The sequence below is a fragment of the Equus quagga genome, chromosome 7 (genome assembly GCF_021613505.1).
Source record: "Equus quagga isolate Etosha38 chromosome 7, UCLA_HA_Equagga_1.0, whole genome shotgun sequence".
Classification (NCBI taxonomy): Eukaryota; Metazoa; Chordata; class Mammalia; order Perissodactyla; family Equidae; genus Equus; species Equus quagga.
The window spans coordinates 124,617,451-124,637,176 of record NC_060273.1 but is presented as its reverse complement, the minus strand read 5'-3'; the positions used below and the strand labels follow the sequence as shown (position 1 = coordinate 124,637,176).

At 39.2% G+C, this 19,726-nt stretch overlaps 1 protein-coding gene across 2 annotated transcripts in view; it reads left to right on the top strand.

Annotated features, from left to right (window-relative positions):
* Positions 1–19,726, top strand: part of VCAN (versican) — a 105,668-nt gene that overhangs the window by 70,738 nt on the left and 15,204 nt on the right. For both annotated transcript variants that reach the window (XM_046666395.1, XM_046666396.1), the window contains 4 exons: positions 2,177–2,290; positions 4,529–4,642; positions 9,437–9,595; positions 11,064–11,146. In XM_046666395.1, the coding sequence (XP_046522351.1) occupies positions 2,177–2,290; positions 4,529–4,642; positions 9,437–9,595; positions 11,064–11,146 (470 nt within the window). The remainder of the gene's footprint in view (positions 1–2,176; positions 2,291–4,528; positions 4,643–9,436; positions 9,596–11,063; positions 11,147–19,726) is intronic.

Here is a 19,726-nt window from a genome sequence, read left to right as displayed (position 1 = left end):
ACCATCAGTGCTTTAAGGGCTGTGTTGGTTGAAAACACCTTTTATTTTAATGAATATGTTTTACAGCATGGCTATACTTAGAATTATTCTTCTGATCGTTTCAACCTTATCTTTTGTTCCACTAATGCTTCCGTTTGTTGTGCTTCAGACAGAATACAATAGTCATAAAGTGCAACTTTCATAAATGCTGTGAAGTATTTGGTGAATAAAGTTGATCAAAGGTGGTTGATGGATTTTTTTTGTTGTCATTTTATATTTAATTTGTAAATGATAACCTAGTAATCTGGCCGATATTTATTCTTTTGTAACTTAGTTGAAATATACTTCAGGTTGGTGAAAATATGCTATCGAAATCATTAGTAGTAACCATATATACGGCGAGAGTTAAGTTCGACAAATGAGAAATGGGTACCATTGTCAGCCACAATGTTTACCTAGACTTGGAGCTTCGTCTTCATTGCAAAACAAATACACTTTAGGCTAATTCAGTAAACAGCAGCTCATGTTGGATTGCCTGGTCTATTTGTTGCAGATTCAACTTTCAGAGATTGATACAAACTGTTTAGGGTAGAATGAAATTTGTAAAAACAATGCTTTTCTCCTAATCTAAACTACTGTAAGTTCACAGAAAGGCCCGCTCTCTTGCCAAATCCTTGTTCCATACTCTCAGCGTGGGGTCTAGTGTCTGTGGTGGGAATAATCGTAGCACTTCACGTCTGTGCGGCACATCACAGTTTTACGGAGCACTTTCTCCTAAGTGTCATTTTGATTTTGCACCGAGGGCAGCATACGGATGTGCTGTTGACAGTAACCTTGGCCTCTAGGCAGTCTCCTTTCAAAGGCAGAAGGCAAAGATGCTCAGGGAAATTTTAAATATCTTTAGGACTAAAGGAGAGAGAGTCTTAGAAAAATTGGGGTTGTTCTTGAAGAAGTAGGTGTGAGCATCTGAATTAACCTGATCATACTGTTGAACCCACTTAAGCGAGCATGTTTCTATTGAGTCTTTCTAGTGGTCCAGAACTTACTTAACACTCAGAAAGTTTGAGTTGGACTTTCCTGTGTAGGAAAGTCTCACTTATCTTCTAGAGCAGCGCCTGCTTATCCAAATCTTCCTTAAGGTCGTGTTTCATAGGTAGACATCATCTGTTTTTCATGTGTAATTATTTTAGGGTTTCGGGACTTAAGATTCTTGAAAGTATGGTTTTTATTCCATATGAAACCTATTTATTTCAGTTATTTTGGGAAGATTTTCAACTCTCGTTTGGATTCTTGAACATATTGAAACTTAAGCAATTCTGGAAAAGTATTCAAATAATAAATATAAGCTATTAATGTAAATACAATTATCCCAGCAGTATTACAGAATAATATATGTGCTTCAAATAGTGTAATAGTCTTTGCATTTGCAAAATATATTTTAAACTGTTTCTCCTCATAAATTGGTGTCTCTGGCCTTTATGTTTATACACTAGGAGTGTCGATTTTATTCGTGTTTTAATTGGAAAATTGTAATAAAAATTTGGGGTTTTATTTTAGGTGAGGTGTTTGTATTTGGGTTTGTTTTTATACAGTAGAGTTTAATCCATGTGTTGCTTTTCTTCAAGTATAGTTTAAAGGAGTACATTTGGAACGTGTTTTTGGAAAAAGCATATTAATGTAGCAGAAGAAACTTCAGTGCACACTTTCGAAGAAAAACAGTTTCTGAGCATTAAGTGGTAAAAGGCAATAATAATTCAAATGATGGTAACAAGCCAGTCTGCTAAAAAGAATGCATGTTCTGTGTATCCAGCCATTTCACATGAACTAACCTCGTTTAAAAGAATACATTTTCCATTCACTGTGCACATACGTGTAATCATTTTTGACTAAAATCAATTGCCATTATCATGCCAACTAAATCTGCAGTAGAATTTATTAGTTGCCAGATACTGTGCAAAATATTGTTTAAAAATAATGATGATTGAATCCCAGAAATGAATAGTCGATTTGTAACAATTAGTTATAATGCCAAGAAACACTCCAGAGAGTAAAGTTAACGTTAATTTTTATGTGTAGTATCTCTAAATTGCTATGGTAAAGCTTATGTTATGGTAGCAATAAGTGGCATTTTATGCTAAAATAGGTTGAAAGGTAGAGATGAGCCTAATTGCTTCTCTTACTTTCCTGAACATGCTAGGACCAGATCGTTGCAAAACGAACCCGTGCCTTAACGGAGGCACCTGTTATCCTACTGAAACTTCCTACGTGTGCACCTGTGTGCCAGGATACAGCGGCGACCAGTGTGAGCTTGGTAAGATGTCCTTGCCTGAAAGAGGGTCTTGCTTTTCCAGAAGATATAGAGGGGGACAGTTTATGTTGTTCAAATAAATTGGAGGATTTCAGAGAAACTCACGTGTAGATGAATTATACGTTAAATAAAATAAAATCATACAATAATTTACGTAGAGTCTGGGAAATGGCGACAGATGTTTCCCGAATTTTGTTAATACATCCAAGACTCAGTGAAGCTTCCTGAGGTCAGCTTTGTCCTTTTCTGACTTTTACAGATAGGCTTTAGAAATGTAAAGTTGCATGAATAGTAACAAAAATATTTTACTCTATCTCTCAAATTGCATATCAATAATTAACTTAAGTACAAAGAGCTTTTTAGAAAGCTATAATTAAAAATTAGGGACTTCAGCAGTTTTTCAGATCACTTGCTCCTGTGATGTGGAATGGGACAGAGCCTTCTCTGACTGTCCTCAGCGGCCAGCCAGACCCACCTCTACCTCACGGAGTCTGAGACTGTTGCCCTCCTCCTCTCTTGTGGGTTCAGGGAATAGGATTGTCTCTTTACTAATTCGGTTCCTTTTATTCCCATTCTTATTTTGATTGTCTTTCAAAAAAAAAAAAAAAAGAGCTCAGTTTTGATTGGGCTAAATATAGACCTTGCCTCTGATGAAAGAAATGGTGGAATATATTGCCCAGGTGCTCCTGTTATAGGTACCATGATGGTTTTCTCATGATCATTGAGTAAAGAAGGCCCACAGGTATATTGGGTTGAATCTCCAACACTCTATTCAAAGAGTGCTTGTCTTAAAAGAAAAACTCAACAAAAGTAGTAAGCTCTATTTGTGTGATAATTAGTGAGGACACAGAGATAGCAATAGATAGCATTTAAAGAATAATTACATCTTAAATATTCGAGATATATGTATAAAAACATCTATCTGGCCTCCATTCTGTTTTACATTAAAATCAATTAAAAATAATTTAATGAGTTAATGTCTGGGAGCTCTTAGAACAGTGGCTGGCACTTAGCAAGCATCATCAAAGTGTTTGGTATCATTACTATATAATGTCATTACTAGGGCCGTTTCTTTAGGTAAGAATCATTATATAGCTCTTGGAAATTTAATTTACTTTGTATATTCATTTTTTAAATATTCTTTTTATTTAATATAAACACTAATTAAATTTTTAGTGGGATTACAAAATGCTGTGGGAATAAAGTCATTGATATCATCAGCGGAGATCGTGGAGGTCTGTGTAGATAGGTTGCAATTGATACAGATCTTAAAGGTGGGGAGGATTTTGACAGGTGGTGGTGTGAGACTCGGACACAGCAAACAAAAGCGCGGACACCACGAACCACAGAACGCATTTGGGTGGCTGCACGTATTTGGGCATGCCTCCTTACGGGTGTGTGGGCGAGAGACATATCAGGAGAGAATCCTAGAGTGCAGGTTGGATCCAGAGAGGTCTGAGGAGGCCCTGAATCCAGTGTACTCAATAGTTCCACTTCAGACTGTAGTCGAGTGGTTCAGACTTCAGTGTACGTTAGAGTCACTGGAGGATTTGGTAAAACACAGATTGTTGATCCTCAGTCCTCGCTCCTCCAGCCTCTGATTCAGTACATCTGGGGTGGACCTGAGAACATGCATTTGCAACATTCTCAGGTGATGCTGATGCTGCTGGTCCAGGCATCACACTGAGGACCACTGCCCTGGGCAATTTGGATCTATGGAATGTTTGGAAGCCGAAGAGTAAAATTATCATGACTGTCTAAGGAACACGACAGTCAGCAGAATGAAGGATATGTGGAAGTGCCAGAGGCAGGGAGCCAGTTAGGTATTTTCATTATTCCACAAGTGAAGTAATCAGAGTGGGGACCAGGATGGCGGGTGGGAAGGAGGGGGAGATTCCTTATCAGTTTCAGGGCTCATGTGACTCATCTAAAAGAAATGGAGACAGTGACCCTCCTCTAAATATCTTTGAAATTTTCTTAGAGTTGCCCGATGTAGCAAATAAAAATATAGGAAAGTCAGTTAAATTTGAATTTCAAATACAAAAAAGAAAAACATTTTTAATGTAGGTATGCCCTAAATATAATATGGGACACACTTACACTAAAAAATTCTTTTTGCTTTTTGATCTGAAATTCAAATTGAACTGGCTGTCCTGTATTTTATCTGGCAACCTCACACTAAGTGGACTCTTTTGACCCTTTTTGAAAGTACTTTTGTGGCCTTTTATGACTGTATTTCAGATTTTGATGAATGTCACTCTAACCCCTGTCGCAATGGAGCCACGTGCATTGACGGTTTCAATACGTTCAGGTGCCTCTGCCTTCCAAGCTACGTTGGTGCACTTTGTGAGCAAGGTGAGAGCTATTGCAACATGTGTGTGATGAACACTGTTGATGCTTCATTTCAAGGGTTACTTCTAGACAGCCTTTTGTCACAACAATTTGGATCTTTTTAGCAATTTTGGCCATACTGCGTATTCTTTCCTGCAGAGGAAATTCACAGGTTCCCTAAATATATTAGGTTTCCTTATGTGTCCAAAGCTCACAACATCTGAAAGATTGTGTTGGCTTGATCATTGTTGTTTTGCTGCTAGAAAGAGACTGCAGACAGGCACACTAAGCTGAATTTAAGAACATCTAGCCAACAAAAGGAACATTGTTGTAGGTATTCTTCCTGAGAACAAACTATGTCTTGACCATAATCCATGAATGTGGCTGGTACCAAGGAGTATTAATTCAGTGTTAGTTGCCTTTATTTTTTCCCCCTAAGCACTTGAGACTCAATGGGCTTATTTTTCATAGTCAATCGTCTCTGGAGAACGAGTTGATGTAGTTGTTAAAACACATTAGCTTTGGCTTGGCAAACACGAGGTAAAAGATACTGCGGATCCATTCAACAGGGAATGTTCCTCCTGAAGAAGCGTTACTTTTTCTGAATGAAAGAAAAGCCTGTGTTCATGATCGCTTGAATCTCGTGATTCCTGCAATTTGCATTTTATGGCCAACCTGAGAGTGTATGTTAGCTGGTTAATGGTAACATTTCTGAGTCTATCAATCAGAAACAGATTGCTTGCTCAGCATACTGAGCTTTGGAATGTCGATTTCCTCAACTTAAAGCCGTACAGTGGTTTGGCTTTGACAAACATGCCTAGTGCCAGACTTCCATTCCACCAGACAAAATGAAAATGTCGTAGACATTCAGACACATTGGTAGGGCCCCAAATTCTGCTTTGCAGTGTTAATCCAGACGTCACCACAATTAAAGGAAAACTAAAAGGAGCATGTATTGAATTACCAATAGAAGAGGATGGGTGATGACCGAGTTTTTAGGGATTTTTTTCTTTCTCCTTATTGCGTAGGATGCATCTGTTTTAGAATTTTAAAAGGTAAATATGAAAATTGACCAAGTGAGATGCTCTTCTGAAAGGTAAACAGTAAGAAAGATGCCGTTTGTTGAAGAGAACAAAGGGTGAGATCCTTGAGACAGTCAAATGAATTAAAATGATGCTGGCTTCCCTCAGTTCCAAGTACAAGGAGTGATTCAAAAAATCCTTCGTTCAACAGGCATTTATTGAGCACCTGCTGTGTTCCAGGCACTGTTCTGGGTACTGGATTTGAGCTCTGAGCAAAATAAAGTCCCTGATCTTGGTGACTTGGCATGACTCTTGGCAGGAGGAAGAAATGCTGTTTGTTGGATACGTTATAGTTCGCCAAGTGCTTCCGGGGACATCATTTCATTTGGCTGAAACAGTATTTCTATGCGTTAAGTGGAACAGAATTTGAGGCTTGGGAGAGGAAAAGTGATGTGTTCAAGGTCACACAATTGGCAAATTAGAGAGTGGGAAAATGAACCCATGCTGCCTTTTAAAGCCTGGGTTTTTCTCACTATCTTCACACTTCCGAAGTAACTCTCGTGGATAAGCATTTTATTTATGTGTCTATCTGATGGACTCAGTGGGAACAGATCCTCCGAAGGGACTTTGGGGCTAGGTACCTTTTTCTTCTCTTTAAAAGAATATTAAAAAGAAAAGATTTTGATTTTTTTTCTTCATTTCTGGCACCACCTAACTTCCAGGTACATTCTATTTTATCTTAAAGCAAGTTTAACTTTTGTCCACATTATTTGCTGAGAAACAGCTCTCCCAGTCTGTTTACCAAATGCAGCTGTGCTCCTGCCTGGCCAGGATTTATGGCCAGGACACTGAAAGATTTTTTTCTCCTCCTTTCAGGTTGCCTAAGAACAAATGTTTTCTTCATTAACAGCAGCATTGTTGTCTAAACAGTTTTCCATCCAAATTTCGATGTTGACTGTCTTGTTTCTTCAGCTGACTTTTTCTGCTCTCCGCATTAGTAACTTCCCAACTCCCAGTAACTCTGGAATAGGGGACACATTTTAGTGGAATGATAACAGACACAAAATCTAGAAGGGGGTCTTAGAGCACTAGAGAAACAGTTCTTGCCCCAAACAAAACAGATTGCCCCAGCCAAAGTCAATGACGCAGCCTGCCAACGAGAAGCAACCTAAGTGTTGACAGTTTCTTAAGGCTTGACAGCTATGTGTCAGAAGTGTTGAAAACATTACCTATATAGCACAAAGGGAGGAGATTTTTAGTGAAACGTTTTAAGAGTGATAGTTTCAACTTCTGTGGTCGTGAACAGGAGTTATGGTACCCTCCTCCATCAGCTTCAACACACATAGGCAAAACCAAATCTGGGACTTTATAACATAACCTATAAGAGCACTATAGGAGCTTTAAAGCATGAGAAGTATTTCCGCGTGTCGAATGGTTTCTAAGAAAATATCATTCAAAAGGGTTGCCTTTTAATAAATGAAATGTATATTACATTAATTTTAGGTAAGATTGGAAAAACAAACAGACTGCTTCTGATGGGTCCTTTCAGAACAGCATCCTAGGAGATGCTGCCTAACACATAGTCCTTCATTACATATTTACTGAATTCATGAATAATAAAAATTAAGTGAATCAATGTGGTTATTTGGTTTTTTTTTAACAAGTCACTTTATTAAGTGTTGTTTGCGCTTATATTTATAATCTTTGGGAAGTTTAGATAGTACAGGTACGTAAACTTCCCTAGTTTGGTTTTAACAGAAACTCTGCCCCTATTTTTTGGACCCATGTTCTGATAAGATATATGCCTCTGCTAACTGAGACAGGCATTGTAGCAATGATGTGGTCATACATCTAAATTTTACGATCATTTGGGTTTTTTTGTGTAAGAGGAAAAATGCTTACTGATAATCTATTTTAATGATAAAAGACAAAGAAAGAAACCAGACTCAAACCATTTGGGTTAAGAGAGGATAAGAAAGAGTGTGTAGAAGAGCTTTTTCTGATACATTATTCAATAAGTTAGGGATCCTCTAGAATTGTAAACTGTCTTAAAATAAATTGTAATTTCCAAAGTTAAGGAAATCTATACAATTACGATATCACATTATTGACTTTGGCAGTGAGTGTTCTAAAAGTTTTTCCAATTCTTCTCCCCTATAAATTAACCCCCTCGTGTATGAAGATCTGTTTCCTCCCTGCCCCACCCACCTCACCTCCGAATTCTTCCACGTGAACTTCCCAAAAGGAAAATTACTACATCCAAGTGGCCAAAATGTGCTTCATTCTTGGGCGCTGAGTGCTACGTTCATACCAAACCATCTGGCTGTGTCTCAAGTCCTTTCCTATGAGATTTGGTGGTCTCCAAACAACGCTTTAATGAAACTCAAAACTTCCAGTGCACATGATTTAAACCAATTAGTCAGCTGGCTGTAACTAAACAGCGGCCCTGATAGACTAAACTGAAGCGAACACTGCTCTCAACGATAAGCTGCATCTGTTGTGTGATTACAGCCTGAATCACTGAGGCCAGGAACAACCGAAACCTCTCAGAATTTATCCTTTCCCACGATTATCGAAAGAAGAGTAAGCAGAGCGAGGCTCAGGAGACCACTTAACTTTCAATTTGGCACCAATTCTGACATATGAAATGAGCATTTATTTCATGTAGTAGGTTTGACTTCCTCATCTATGAGTCAGATCAGGGGAGGGGAGGATGGTCATTAGATAACCTGGAAAGTTTTCTTGGTGCCTAAAATCCTATAAACTCAGTTTTGTTAGTTTGCACATGTGACTAGTTCAAGACATTTGTGAGATATGTTTTGCAAAAGTTGAAATGATTTCTATTGATCTATTGATTCTATAATCATTATTGATCAGTTTAATTCCACCTGCCAGTGGGTGAGGCTGGGGAAGATTGCCAGTGCCAATATAGTACTTTAGCAAGGCTGCTTTCTTGTCAAAATAAATAAAAAATGGCAATCTAGAGGTATGGCTGAAACCTACTGCCAGTGTAAGATTTAGATATATTTGAAAAACGTTTTTTTCCCACCAAGATACTAGTGTACTTGTTGCAAAAGAGAAAAAAAAATATATATATATACATACACATATATACATCTATGGATATGGCTTGATGGAATGAGGGGTACTAAGTTAAAGAGCTTAGGTTAGTTCATTCTTAATAAACTTAAAATCCTGATGTATTTGCACTGGGAGTTACCTGTATTCCCACTCCTTTTGTGAAGAAGACACACAGTCTAGCTGTATCCCCAAATCTGCCTGCTGATGCAGAATTTTTTTTCTCTTTGTAAGTCTTACCTGACGAGAGCCCTGGCCACCAGCTCTCTCTAGGAAGTGGAAAAGGACAGCTTCCAGAGCCTTTGAAGTCCTTATGCAAACAGAGCGTTCATAATCCTATTAGCCAGAATTCTTATCTTATCAGGAAGGATTCTCTTTAGAAAAGTAGTGTTGGGAAAGGAATTAGCCCCAATTGCTCCATAGACACTGCAGCCTGAGCGGTTTTGGCAGGTTTTCTCTCCTGCTGAAACTGGCTTTAATCCAGGAAATTGCAGTTAGAGACTGCCTTTACTGTCCAGACGGGTACAGCCACGCACTTCCCAGGAACCACTTGGGCTCTCTTTATCGTGATTTCTTTGTCATCATGGCTGAATTTTATGACTCCTTTACTTCAGGGACATTGCATTGATATTGGCTCAGATCTTCTATCAACACTTGGTTGGGTGAGCCAAGTGTGAATGACATGGGTGAGTTTAATAAGCCCCTTGTTTCTTCCCAGACACCGAGACATGTGACTACGGCTGGCACAAATTCCAAGGGCAGTGCTACAAGTACTTTGCCCACCGCCGCACGTGGGATGCAGCTGAGCGGGAATGCCGGCTGCAGGGCGCCCATCTCACAAGCATCCTGTCTCATGAAGAACAAATGTTTGTGAATCGTACGTACCAAATATACACAGCTTTCCTGAAGTGTCGCTCATTCTCACCAGCTTCTTGATTTTCTCTGTATCTAACTGAAAAGAAGTAGCTTTCTTAGTTGTGATTCAACTTATTAAATCCTTCCTCTGTGATCTACTTAAAATCGTCTCTCTGCTGTGAGTCCTCCATTTTGGGAAACTTTCAACTATAACATAGGAAGGCATTTCTTGGTATGCTAGCAATAAGAGATGAAACAGCATACTATAGGTTGAATCATATGACATTGCTCTTGAATCTCTTTTTTTGTCTTTTGAGGAAGGTTGTCCCTGAGCTAAAATCTGTGCCAATCTTCCTCTATTTTGTATGTTCGTATGTGGGTAACCACCACAGCATGGCTTGACGAGTGGTGCAGGTCTGCTCACGGGATCCAAACCCATGAACCTGGGCTGCCAAAGTGGAGTATGTGGAACTTTAACCACTTGGCCACCGGGCCAGCCCCTATTCAATCATTTTTTGACTTACAAAAATGGCCACCTCTTATGGTTCAGTCTAATTTTTCCCATGGTTAGCTTCATAGTCTCTATTTTGAATGTGTGCGTACGCTGTCTAAAGTTAAAGAGAAAGTTACTTTCAGTTATTTTTATCCCACTGATTAAAATCGAATTGTTAATAGCACCCTAATCTTATCTTTGGTGCATAATTGCTTCTCATCCAACTTTCTAATTATTTTTGACCATAGAAAGTGGGCTTCATATCAAGAACATAAATAGATGGAGACTGAAAGCTAATGAAACTTACTAATAGAGCTGTTTAGTAACTCCTTAAACCATAACAAGAGGAGGGCAGCTAGCTTTTCTGTAGCAAAGATGTAGACATTTTTTGCTCATGAACCATTGTTTAATGTTCTATTAAATCTGTTCTCATGATGCCTGCTATCTCTTAGAAGTCTGTTAATTTGTAATTTGGATAGAGGTTCATTTAACTTCCTTGCTTGGTATCCTTGCCAGTGACTCATCTCATGGTGAAAGTAATTATTTTTGAGGATAATTTTGCAGAACTGTCTGGTCTAGGTGTTCACTGTTTAAAATCCTTTGAGAAGAAACATGTGGCTTCCAAAGTGAGGCTAGTTTGGCTAAGATCTGTCACATTTATTGGGTCGCTGAATTTTTGCCAATGGCGTAGCTTAATAAAAAAATAAATAGGAAGTTTCTATCATGAGTAAGGATGGAAAAAAATAATTAGAGTAAACTCCTAGGGAATAGTAATCTATGGCTGATATTTTACAATGTTTGCAAATTAGCTTTTTAGTTTAAAGCAAGCTGAGCAGAAGAACAACAGATAGACTATGAGGGATTTTTATGAGCAACTAACAAAACTCCAGCCAGAAAAGAGGGTGCATGATTCACTGTGACAATAATTTTCTTTGATACATTTCATCCATATATGGAAAAGATAGTAGATATATCTGTGTTGTTTCCCATCTCTTAGGTGTGGGCCATGACTATCAGTGGATAGGCCTCAATGACAAGATGTTTGAGCATGACTTCCGTTGGACTGATGGCAGCACCCTGGTAAGTTGCTGGTGAAAAGGATACCAATTCTAAGGACTTGGTGCTGTGTGCTGATTGCGTGTTACGGAGGGTGCGTTCAACAGTTAAGTGACTTGCTCAGGGTCACTCACTGAAATAAAGGGGGGTTAGAATAGAGTTCCATGTGAACTGATGCAGCTACACCAGTGCTGTCTTTAAAAGAGGAGTGTGTAGTCTCTTTAAAAGAGATTTCCATTGAACCAAAAAACTGCAGAATCAGCAGAATCGCCTCAGGTGTGTCTTTCAGATGGCCGTCTTTGCTTTTTACAGCTTCAAAGCAAAAAGGAAAAGAATAAATGTAAGAGAAAGGCCTTAAAAAAATAAAACCTTTCTCTCTGACATAATTGCAGTGGAAATCTGCAGTAAGGCATGGCTCATTTTTATCCAAACAAAAATGCTCTTTTTTTGGTCTTAAAAAGGTTGCTGAATTATGATCTTGTGAATTTCTTTCCATTAAGCTAATTATATAATTTTTAGTAAGAAAGGAGTGAATTGGTAATACTGGCCACAACCTGGAGTTGGCTGGAACAAGGTTCTTAAATCGGGACAGGGGAAGCTGTCTTGAGTCACTACCAGTAAATACAAATGAGCATAATTTTTTAGAAATAGTTCAAGTGTGTTTAGCTAGACCAGGGGTTCTAGGCCCTGGCTGCTCATTGGAATCCCCTGGGGAGCGTAATGACAAAGCTGGTGCCTGGGCCTCAGCTCAGATTCATTAAAGCAAAACCTCTGGCAGCTATATTTTCTAAGTGTTCCTGGAGGGATTCTAAAATGTGGACAAGGTTGGGATCCCTGGGCTAGACAGTAAGTGTAAATGAAATGCTCAATTAGATAAATAAGAAGAAAAATTGAAAATAATTTTTAAACTCTTTTTGTGTGTGAATCACTTAGGTGCTTAAATTTCCTTCCTCATCTGCCTCTCATCTGGATTTAATGAGTTTGGCAAAACATGAAGCTCATCCTAGAACAGACGCCAAAGTGGCCTCTGCTTTCGGGAGTCCTGCTCTGTCTGTTGAGGGAAGCTCCCTGTGCTCTGGAAGGCATACTGCTCAGTTCCTCTCGGTGTCAGGCACTATCCTAAGCACTTTGCAGCTGTTTATTCCCCACAAGGACCTGTCAGAGAAGCATTAGGTGTTTCACAAGTGGAAAAAAGGAAGGTCAGTTAGGGTGAGATTATTGCCCAGAGTCCCCATGCTATGAAGTGGTGAAGCCAGGGTTTGAACTCAGGACTGTCTCCAAAGCCACAGTTTCTTTTTCACTTTAAAATGTATCCCTTAGTACATTTTGCTTTGAGCAACCCTGAAATAAAGTCTGGCTATATCATCACTATCATCACTCCATGTTTAATCTGCAGTATTTGTCATTCAAGTTCGTAAGTAGGTTCTTTGGCAAGATGCAGAAAGAAGAAGGGAAGGTAAATCATTCATAGTTTCTATTCCTAGTAAGGTGTATGAACCACATCTTTGGATCAATAGTCTCGGTTTCTTCTAATTGTCCTCACTGGGTGGTGTATCTGTAGTTCTTGCACCTGTATGTTTTCATTTTGCTGAAATGAATAATGATTTCAGGGGGATAATTTTGAGCAGTTAGGTTAATAGTAGGTGGTATGGCATGAGTCCTTATATATTAATTTTCATTGAAAATAGACAATTTTGTTTTTATTAATTTCATTTGTAAGTGAACATAAAAGTTAAAAGGATTTTTTCTGTATATTACAGATAGTTAAAACTTTTTTATAATTTTGTTAATGTATATTATAGAGTATAGGCGTTTAATGTGTTTTCCATTGTTGAATGTGTACTTCGTTCTTGTGGGATAAATTGGGTTTCTAAGACACCCACTACTCAGTCTTCCTTGCACAAACTTTCCCTTATAAATAGCCCAGTGAAAAGTGCAGGTCCTTGTGAGCCCCTGTGTTACAGAAGCTAGAATGCCGAGGACTCAGGTGGCCAATTCCAGCTGGTACTTAATTGTGCCTTGCAGACCCAGCCCACGACTTATCTCAAAGCATACCTGTTTGTTCCAGCCCTGAACCTATAATAGCTGCAGTTGGCCAGGTGGAGTGTATGTAAAGTCTGTCATTTACTCCATACCGTACTGACCTGAAAGGACCAAGTGCCTGACTGTTTCCAATCTGTCGTTGGTTTTGTAGAACTGATTTATATGTTTTCATTCTTTGTATTTTTATGTGTGGCTAGACGGTTATTCTGGTCTCTCCATTGGCAGTTCAGCTCTTCAAAGAAGTGGTTCTCTTGCCTGCTTTTTGTTTCTCATGTTGTCTGGGATAAGGCCCTCTGCTCTGTGAGCTTGATGGATGAGACTGATTACTGGCTTATATCTGGCAGCTATGTGAGGTCTGTGAACCATCTGAGGGAGTTTATCTCCCCTGTCAGGTGCCACTCAGGTGAGCTTGACTCATCAGATGTCATTATTCCACTAGGCTGAAGCAAACCAACTTCAAAGTATTTCTCTCGTCTGTATCCATTAATTTTTAATGGACTGTGAAAACTGAAAAAAGAAATAGCTTAATTACCATTTCAATAATCTAGACTGGTCCTAAACTTGGTAAATAAGTGAGCATTGTACTTTGTTGAAAGAGAAATATTGACCTTCTCCAGAAATTTTCAGAGGAGGATAACATAACCTAACGTAGGTCATTCTACAACATAAACAAGAACCTTACTCTTAGTTAATTCCCTGCTCTTCATTGGAACCTAAGGGTTATGGAGAGAGCACCAAGCCAGGGCCTGAGTTTGAAGAAGGCAGCAAATGAATTGCATAAACAAGCCAAGTTTATCAAAGAAATGACACAAGTAAATCCAGGAAAAACTCTGACAGATCCTTGGTTTCTTCTTAATTCACTCTTTGTGTAAAATAACAGTGTGCTAAGGAGTGTCCCTTAACTTTGAACATTTTGGAACAGAACACACCATCTGCCCAACAGCATGACTCCCTCCCATTTGACTGATCTCTGGCCCACTTGCCTGCTTCTCGAAGCACCTCTGCCTCTGTCCCTTCCTCTCGGAGATGGCCTAGGTGTCTCTTAAGCTCATTTGTAATTCTTTCCACAGCCACCATCCCCTTAACAGGTTCCATATGTGCGCAAGCCTTTGAATAAAATAGTTCTCCTTTGTTTCGATGTTTACTCTAAATGTCTTGCTTTTGAAAATCCCCCTCATAGTAAACTCTTCATGGGGGAAAGCTGTATCTGCTTACACTTGGAAATGGTGTTAACTGGACTGTGTGCAATTTTAAGGTCTTTGTTTATCTTTCAGAGGGATTTCTCCCCTCTCCCGCTCCCTTCCATTTTTTGTTTGAAGGATTTATTAGAGCTTAACCTTCGTGGGAGGTAGAGCTGTATTAACACAAAAAGGACCTTTGATATTTACCACATATTATCTTTTGTTATTCAGTCTTAGAATTCTGTGAAAACAAACAAGTTTATATTACGTCTCAATTTCAATAATTTCTATTCTTGAAATGATTACACTTCGCTTCCAAGAAACTTGAAGCATAATTATATCATATTTAACATGATTATGCTTCATAGCTAGACTAATTCAATTTATATGCTTATACTAAATGAATAATGTTATTTGGCTGAGTTATCTAAATTGCCCTTTTCCTTCAGTGTCTGATTGACCCATTCCACATTATTGGCCTCTACCATAGGATGTTGATATCATTAATAAAATGCCAGATTCTTGTTTCTTTATATCTTAAAAATATTTTTAATTATCTTTTTGGAGTGTTTGCCCAATACATTTCACAAAAGTGTACTCACGAATAAAATTGTTCCTGGCCTTACCCTGCGGATTTATGTTAAGGTCATTTTCTCTTCACACATTTCAGTTTTCACTTTGTCACTTGGTTTTCTACTAACCAGTCACATTTCAGTTTGTCCCTGGCTTTCTACTAACCAGTTATTCTTTAACTTGACTATTGATCTCTAACAGCGAAATACCCCAAGTGCTTTATTAGAAACCCTGAAAAATAGCTTCAATAATGAATTACTTTACTTGTCACCCAAGTAATGTCTTCAAAGACGCTAAGTTAAACCATCCAAGTTAAATACACATTAAAGCTGGTGAACTTAAACAAACATTTCTTATCTGGCCTCTCTACTATTAGCTGACTTTTAAGTTCTTTCTTGAACCTATTGTTAAATGAATGGCTAGTCTGGAGTGTCTCCCCCAGATCTGTTTTCCAGTGCCTGTGCCCTTCCTCTCCCCTTGCTATGACCTCCTGTTACTCCCTCCATAAAATTCTTCACTGTCTTCCCCCTGCCTTCAGTGTAAAATTCTGATTATTACCATGGCATACTGTGCCCACCAACTCCATCTGCCACTTTCTAAACTATATCATCTCAAAATACTCGCAGCTCTGGAATGAACCATGACATCTCTTTCCTGCTGGTCTTTGCATATCCTTGCCCCACTGCTTAGAATGTTCTCACCTCTTGCCCTAATTTCATTTAATAAACGTTCAAATACTTTGCTTAGCCAAGTCTTCTTCTTCCAGGAAGCCTTCCTAGCTGAGTGACTAAGAGGCCCTCCTCTGGGTTCCAGAAGCCCTCTGTGTCTTCTTCCCATCCTACCACTGACCCCTGTGGAGTTAATTTCCTCACACTGAGTTTTCTGAAGCAGGGACTAACTTTGATCTCTATTTTTTCAGCACCTAGCAGAGTGGTTGGCAAAAATAGATCCTTAATCAATGTTTTTTAAATGATAACCAATATCTACACATCGCTCAACCAACTCACTCTGTCTTTTGCATCCTGTAATGACCAATTAAGTCTTTTGGCTGAATTTCTTTGTGACAATTCTTGTTTATCTAAATGAAATCTTTTATTTAAAGTTGTACCAGTATGAAAAACATTAAAACATAATAGGTGAGTTTTCAAATATGGTGAAAAGAAAAAAAAACTTCTGCAAAAACAGAAGTACATAGCTGAGCATAACACATCTTACTAAAGTTATTAATCTAAAGGAAAACAGATCTTCCTACTGGAAATGATGACAGTTTTGTCCATGGTTGTCCCAAGAATACATCTACAATAAACTTTGGGAAGAAAAAATGGAAAGCAAACTTTTCAACCTCTGCCACCCCTGCAGGCTTGAGTTATATCAGGCCAGCTTTCCCTGAAGCCTTAGGAAACCAACAATTACTCAAAACTTTGAAGGAGGTTTTTTTTTTCCATCATAGGCACATATTCTGTCATTATGCTTTCTGAAGAAAAATGACTTTAAAAAAACCTTATTATCCAAATCCAAAATGTAGTGAAACAAGCAAAAGGAAATCTCACACTGGAATGTTAGCAGCTCATTTCGTTTTTTGTGGATTGCTTGACCGAGGCTGAATTGTTGCCTGAGATTGGACAGATCTTCATTTGTTCATCCACTATCCGAGTCCATTCTTTCAAGCAGAGGGAGCCAGACGTCAGGGAACACTGTGGAATCGTTTATATTTCTTTGTCTATATGCTTCCTAGCAAAATCGTAGTCACAACTTCCTTTTCAGGTACAGACTATAGTGTGTCCGTGGACAGCACAATTAGGGACATATTCAAAACTGTCGGGTGCCTTAGTCACACCACTTATAATAACGTGCCTCCCCGAACTATGGTTTAAAATCAACCCGTGCACTTCAGAGATTTAAAGCTGCAACCATCTTGTTCCCTCCTCTCTGACCCCCAGGAATAAAATTCTCGTGAGGGGAGAATTTTGCTCCTTTTTCTCTTTTCTTCAGTGAGTTCCCGCAGCACCATCAGAGCTTGCCCCTCACCCCTGGGGATCAGATGCTTCAGCGGATCAGACACTGTTACTTCAAAGGACAATGTCACCTTAGATAGGGCTGTCTAGGGGTTGAGGACTGAATAGAACTGACAATCCAGTTCCCTTTTAAAAATGTTGAGGAGTTTTTGGAGCATTTGATTTGTTCACCAAAAAAAAAACCCCTGACTCTATTCCTATATGTTTTAAAACCATTTCCTATATCTCTTTCACATTTTCCTTTTGTCATCTCTATTTTGTCAGCACTCAGTGTCGCCCCCTGCGAGGCTGCTAGCCCATCGACTTCCTGGAGAGTAGTCACGGGCCGCCTCCTTCTCACCCCCTCGCTCTGTTTGGAGAAGACAGAGACTTCCTCTCCTCTGCACTTGTCTGAATCTGGACAGAACCTTCTCGAACATGTTACTCATTCACAGATCCATAAATGTCTTGCTTTCTATCTCTAACCAACTCATCTTGCCCCTTGATAGTTATGATATGGATTATAAGAGGCTAATTGATAACTTTCTGTACTTAAAAAAATCCTACTTGAAAAATATTTCTGAAAGATAACTGAATTTTGCACTTTTTTCACATTTTGATAGGCATGGTTCAGCATTGGTGAGCTGGAACACCTAGAACAACGGGACACCCCCTTGCCCTCCTGGTCAGAGTCGATGCATGAGAATAGCCAGATTGCTTGTGGATTTGACTTTAAATTCTGAGGCCCCTTTTCTTCTTTCATAAATAAATACATCAGGCTGTCAAGCAAAGTAGCGTGAGAAAAATCCAGCTTTGAAAAAGGTGGAAACAGTAAAGAAACAGCCCTTAACCCAGGAAGAGACACTTAAAAAGGACAGACAAAAGGAGTAACGAATCGCAGGCCGTAAACCATTATTCTTTTTCTGCGGGACTGTATCATTATTACCCTTTATAAACACAAAACTTCCTATCCTCCTCTCTCTCCCAGATGTCTTGGCCATTGCAAAAAGAATCAGGAGTATTAATGAATTTCCGGTGTTTTCTAAGCTTATTGGTAGGTTTCCGCTCATTTGAAAGGATTGTACATGATTTGGAATAAAAAAATGCAAAAGAAAATCCCCAAACAAAAACTTAAGTTTTACTTTTTCTACCTGAAAATCTTAGAAGACCTTCTATAAAGTATTTGCAGATGGCTGCATGTTGGCTCTGGTGTGGTTTTAGTTCCAAGTCAAGTGCTCCTTCTCTGTGAACAAGTTACACTGCATATCAACATTAATTTAATTATGTTAAACCTCATAGGCTTCATTATATTAACCTAAAAGCCAACAAAAACATATGCGTCTCCTCCTCCTTTGACACATTACTCATGAGTGGAAGAATTCTAAGTTTCTTTTCTGCAGAAGACCACTGAGCTCTTAATGAAAAGTTGTACTTGTGTTGTGGTTCAGTTTGGTTTCAAACCAAGAACTGGTTCTTCTGCTTCTGCGTGTGAAATATAACATTGAGCGGTTCTAGAACACAAAGCCCTCATCTCTGCCTTGCCTTTAGTTGAGTGCAGAGAGCTAGTGATGGGTCAACAGCTGGAAGAACAATATCTACTCATCACTGAGAAATCATTTCATAGTTGCCGATATTCTCCTAAAAAAAGACAAAGACAATTTATCAATGCATCAGTTCCTTCTCACAGGTGCTATACCAACAGTGCCCTATGAAACTTTAAAACCACATACAGATATTTAAATTTAATTGCTAATTAGTTTAAGGCAATGCATGGAAAAGGCCAAAAAAAATGGTGAACAGGTTTTGGCAGTTTCACATTGCATTTGGGTCCTTAGCACTTCCTGACCAAAGACATGTGCAAACAAGCTTTGGGTGAAGGAACCCAACTGGCACCATGCACAGTGGGGATTAAATGCGAGTGGCTCCGTGGAGCTCTGCCTGGGGCTCCCCGATCTCCCAGTGGTCTCACAGTGGGAGTAACTCACATCCTTTGGAAAATGCTGTTGATAATTACTGCTTTGTGGGGCAGTGAGCTCACGCTATTACACAAGATTAGTGCTGTGCTCCAGAGCTGGCAGATCGTCTCTCCCGCACGGACATTTGCCAGCTAGGAAAATAATGGGCATGTTGCCACTTTAACAACTGTCAGGAGACCCCAAGTTAGTTTTTCCTTCCTTCAGCATATTCCTGTTTGTAGGATCCAACTCCAGGCTACCAGCCTAGGGCAGTGACACCAAAACAAATGTCCCTTTCTCCTTTAAAACAAAGCTGCTCTTTTCCTTTTGGTTGTCCAACAAAAAGACAACAGCAAAACCATAACCTCTCTTAAAACATAAATAAATAAAGACCCAGAGCAGAGTCACCTCAAGCAAGTACAAGGATCAGAAGAAGGTATATCTCCACCTCACAGGGAGGTCATTTGCCCCCAACAAGTTGAATGAAAAAAGTTAAATGTACCCCCCACAGACTGCAGACAAATGCCTACTGTGTTCCACAGCCGTTGAGGGAAAAAAGGCATTTTGCAGTTCCCAAATGTTTTGTTTTCTGTAATAAGTCGTCCTGCTAACCTCCTAGCAGATAACCGTGTGACCTGTGTTCTGAAAGGCTGCACGTCACGCAGAGGGGTTGTTCTGAGTTGTTTCTTTAGTGAAAAAGTGGCATCTTATCAGCCTACATTTCAAACAGGCGAGCCAGCAAGCCGTCCTCTTGGGATAGTGTTTCTATTTGGAGTTTGCTTTTATACCTTGGTGGTTATCTGCTTACTCTTGGCATCGCTGCATTTGGATGTTATTTGTTGCTGTGGGAGCCCAGCA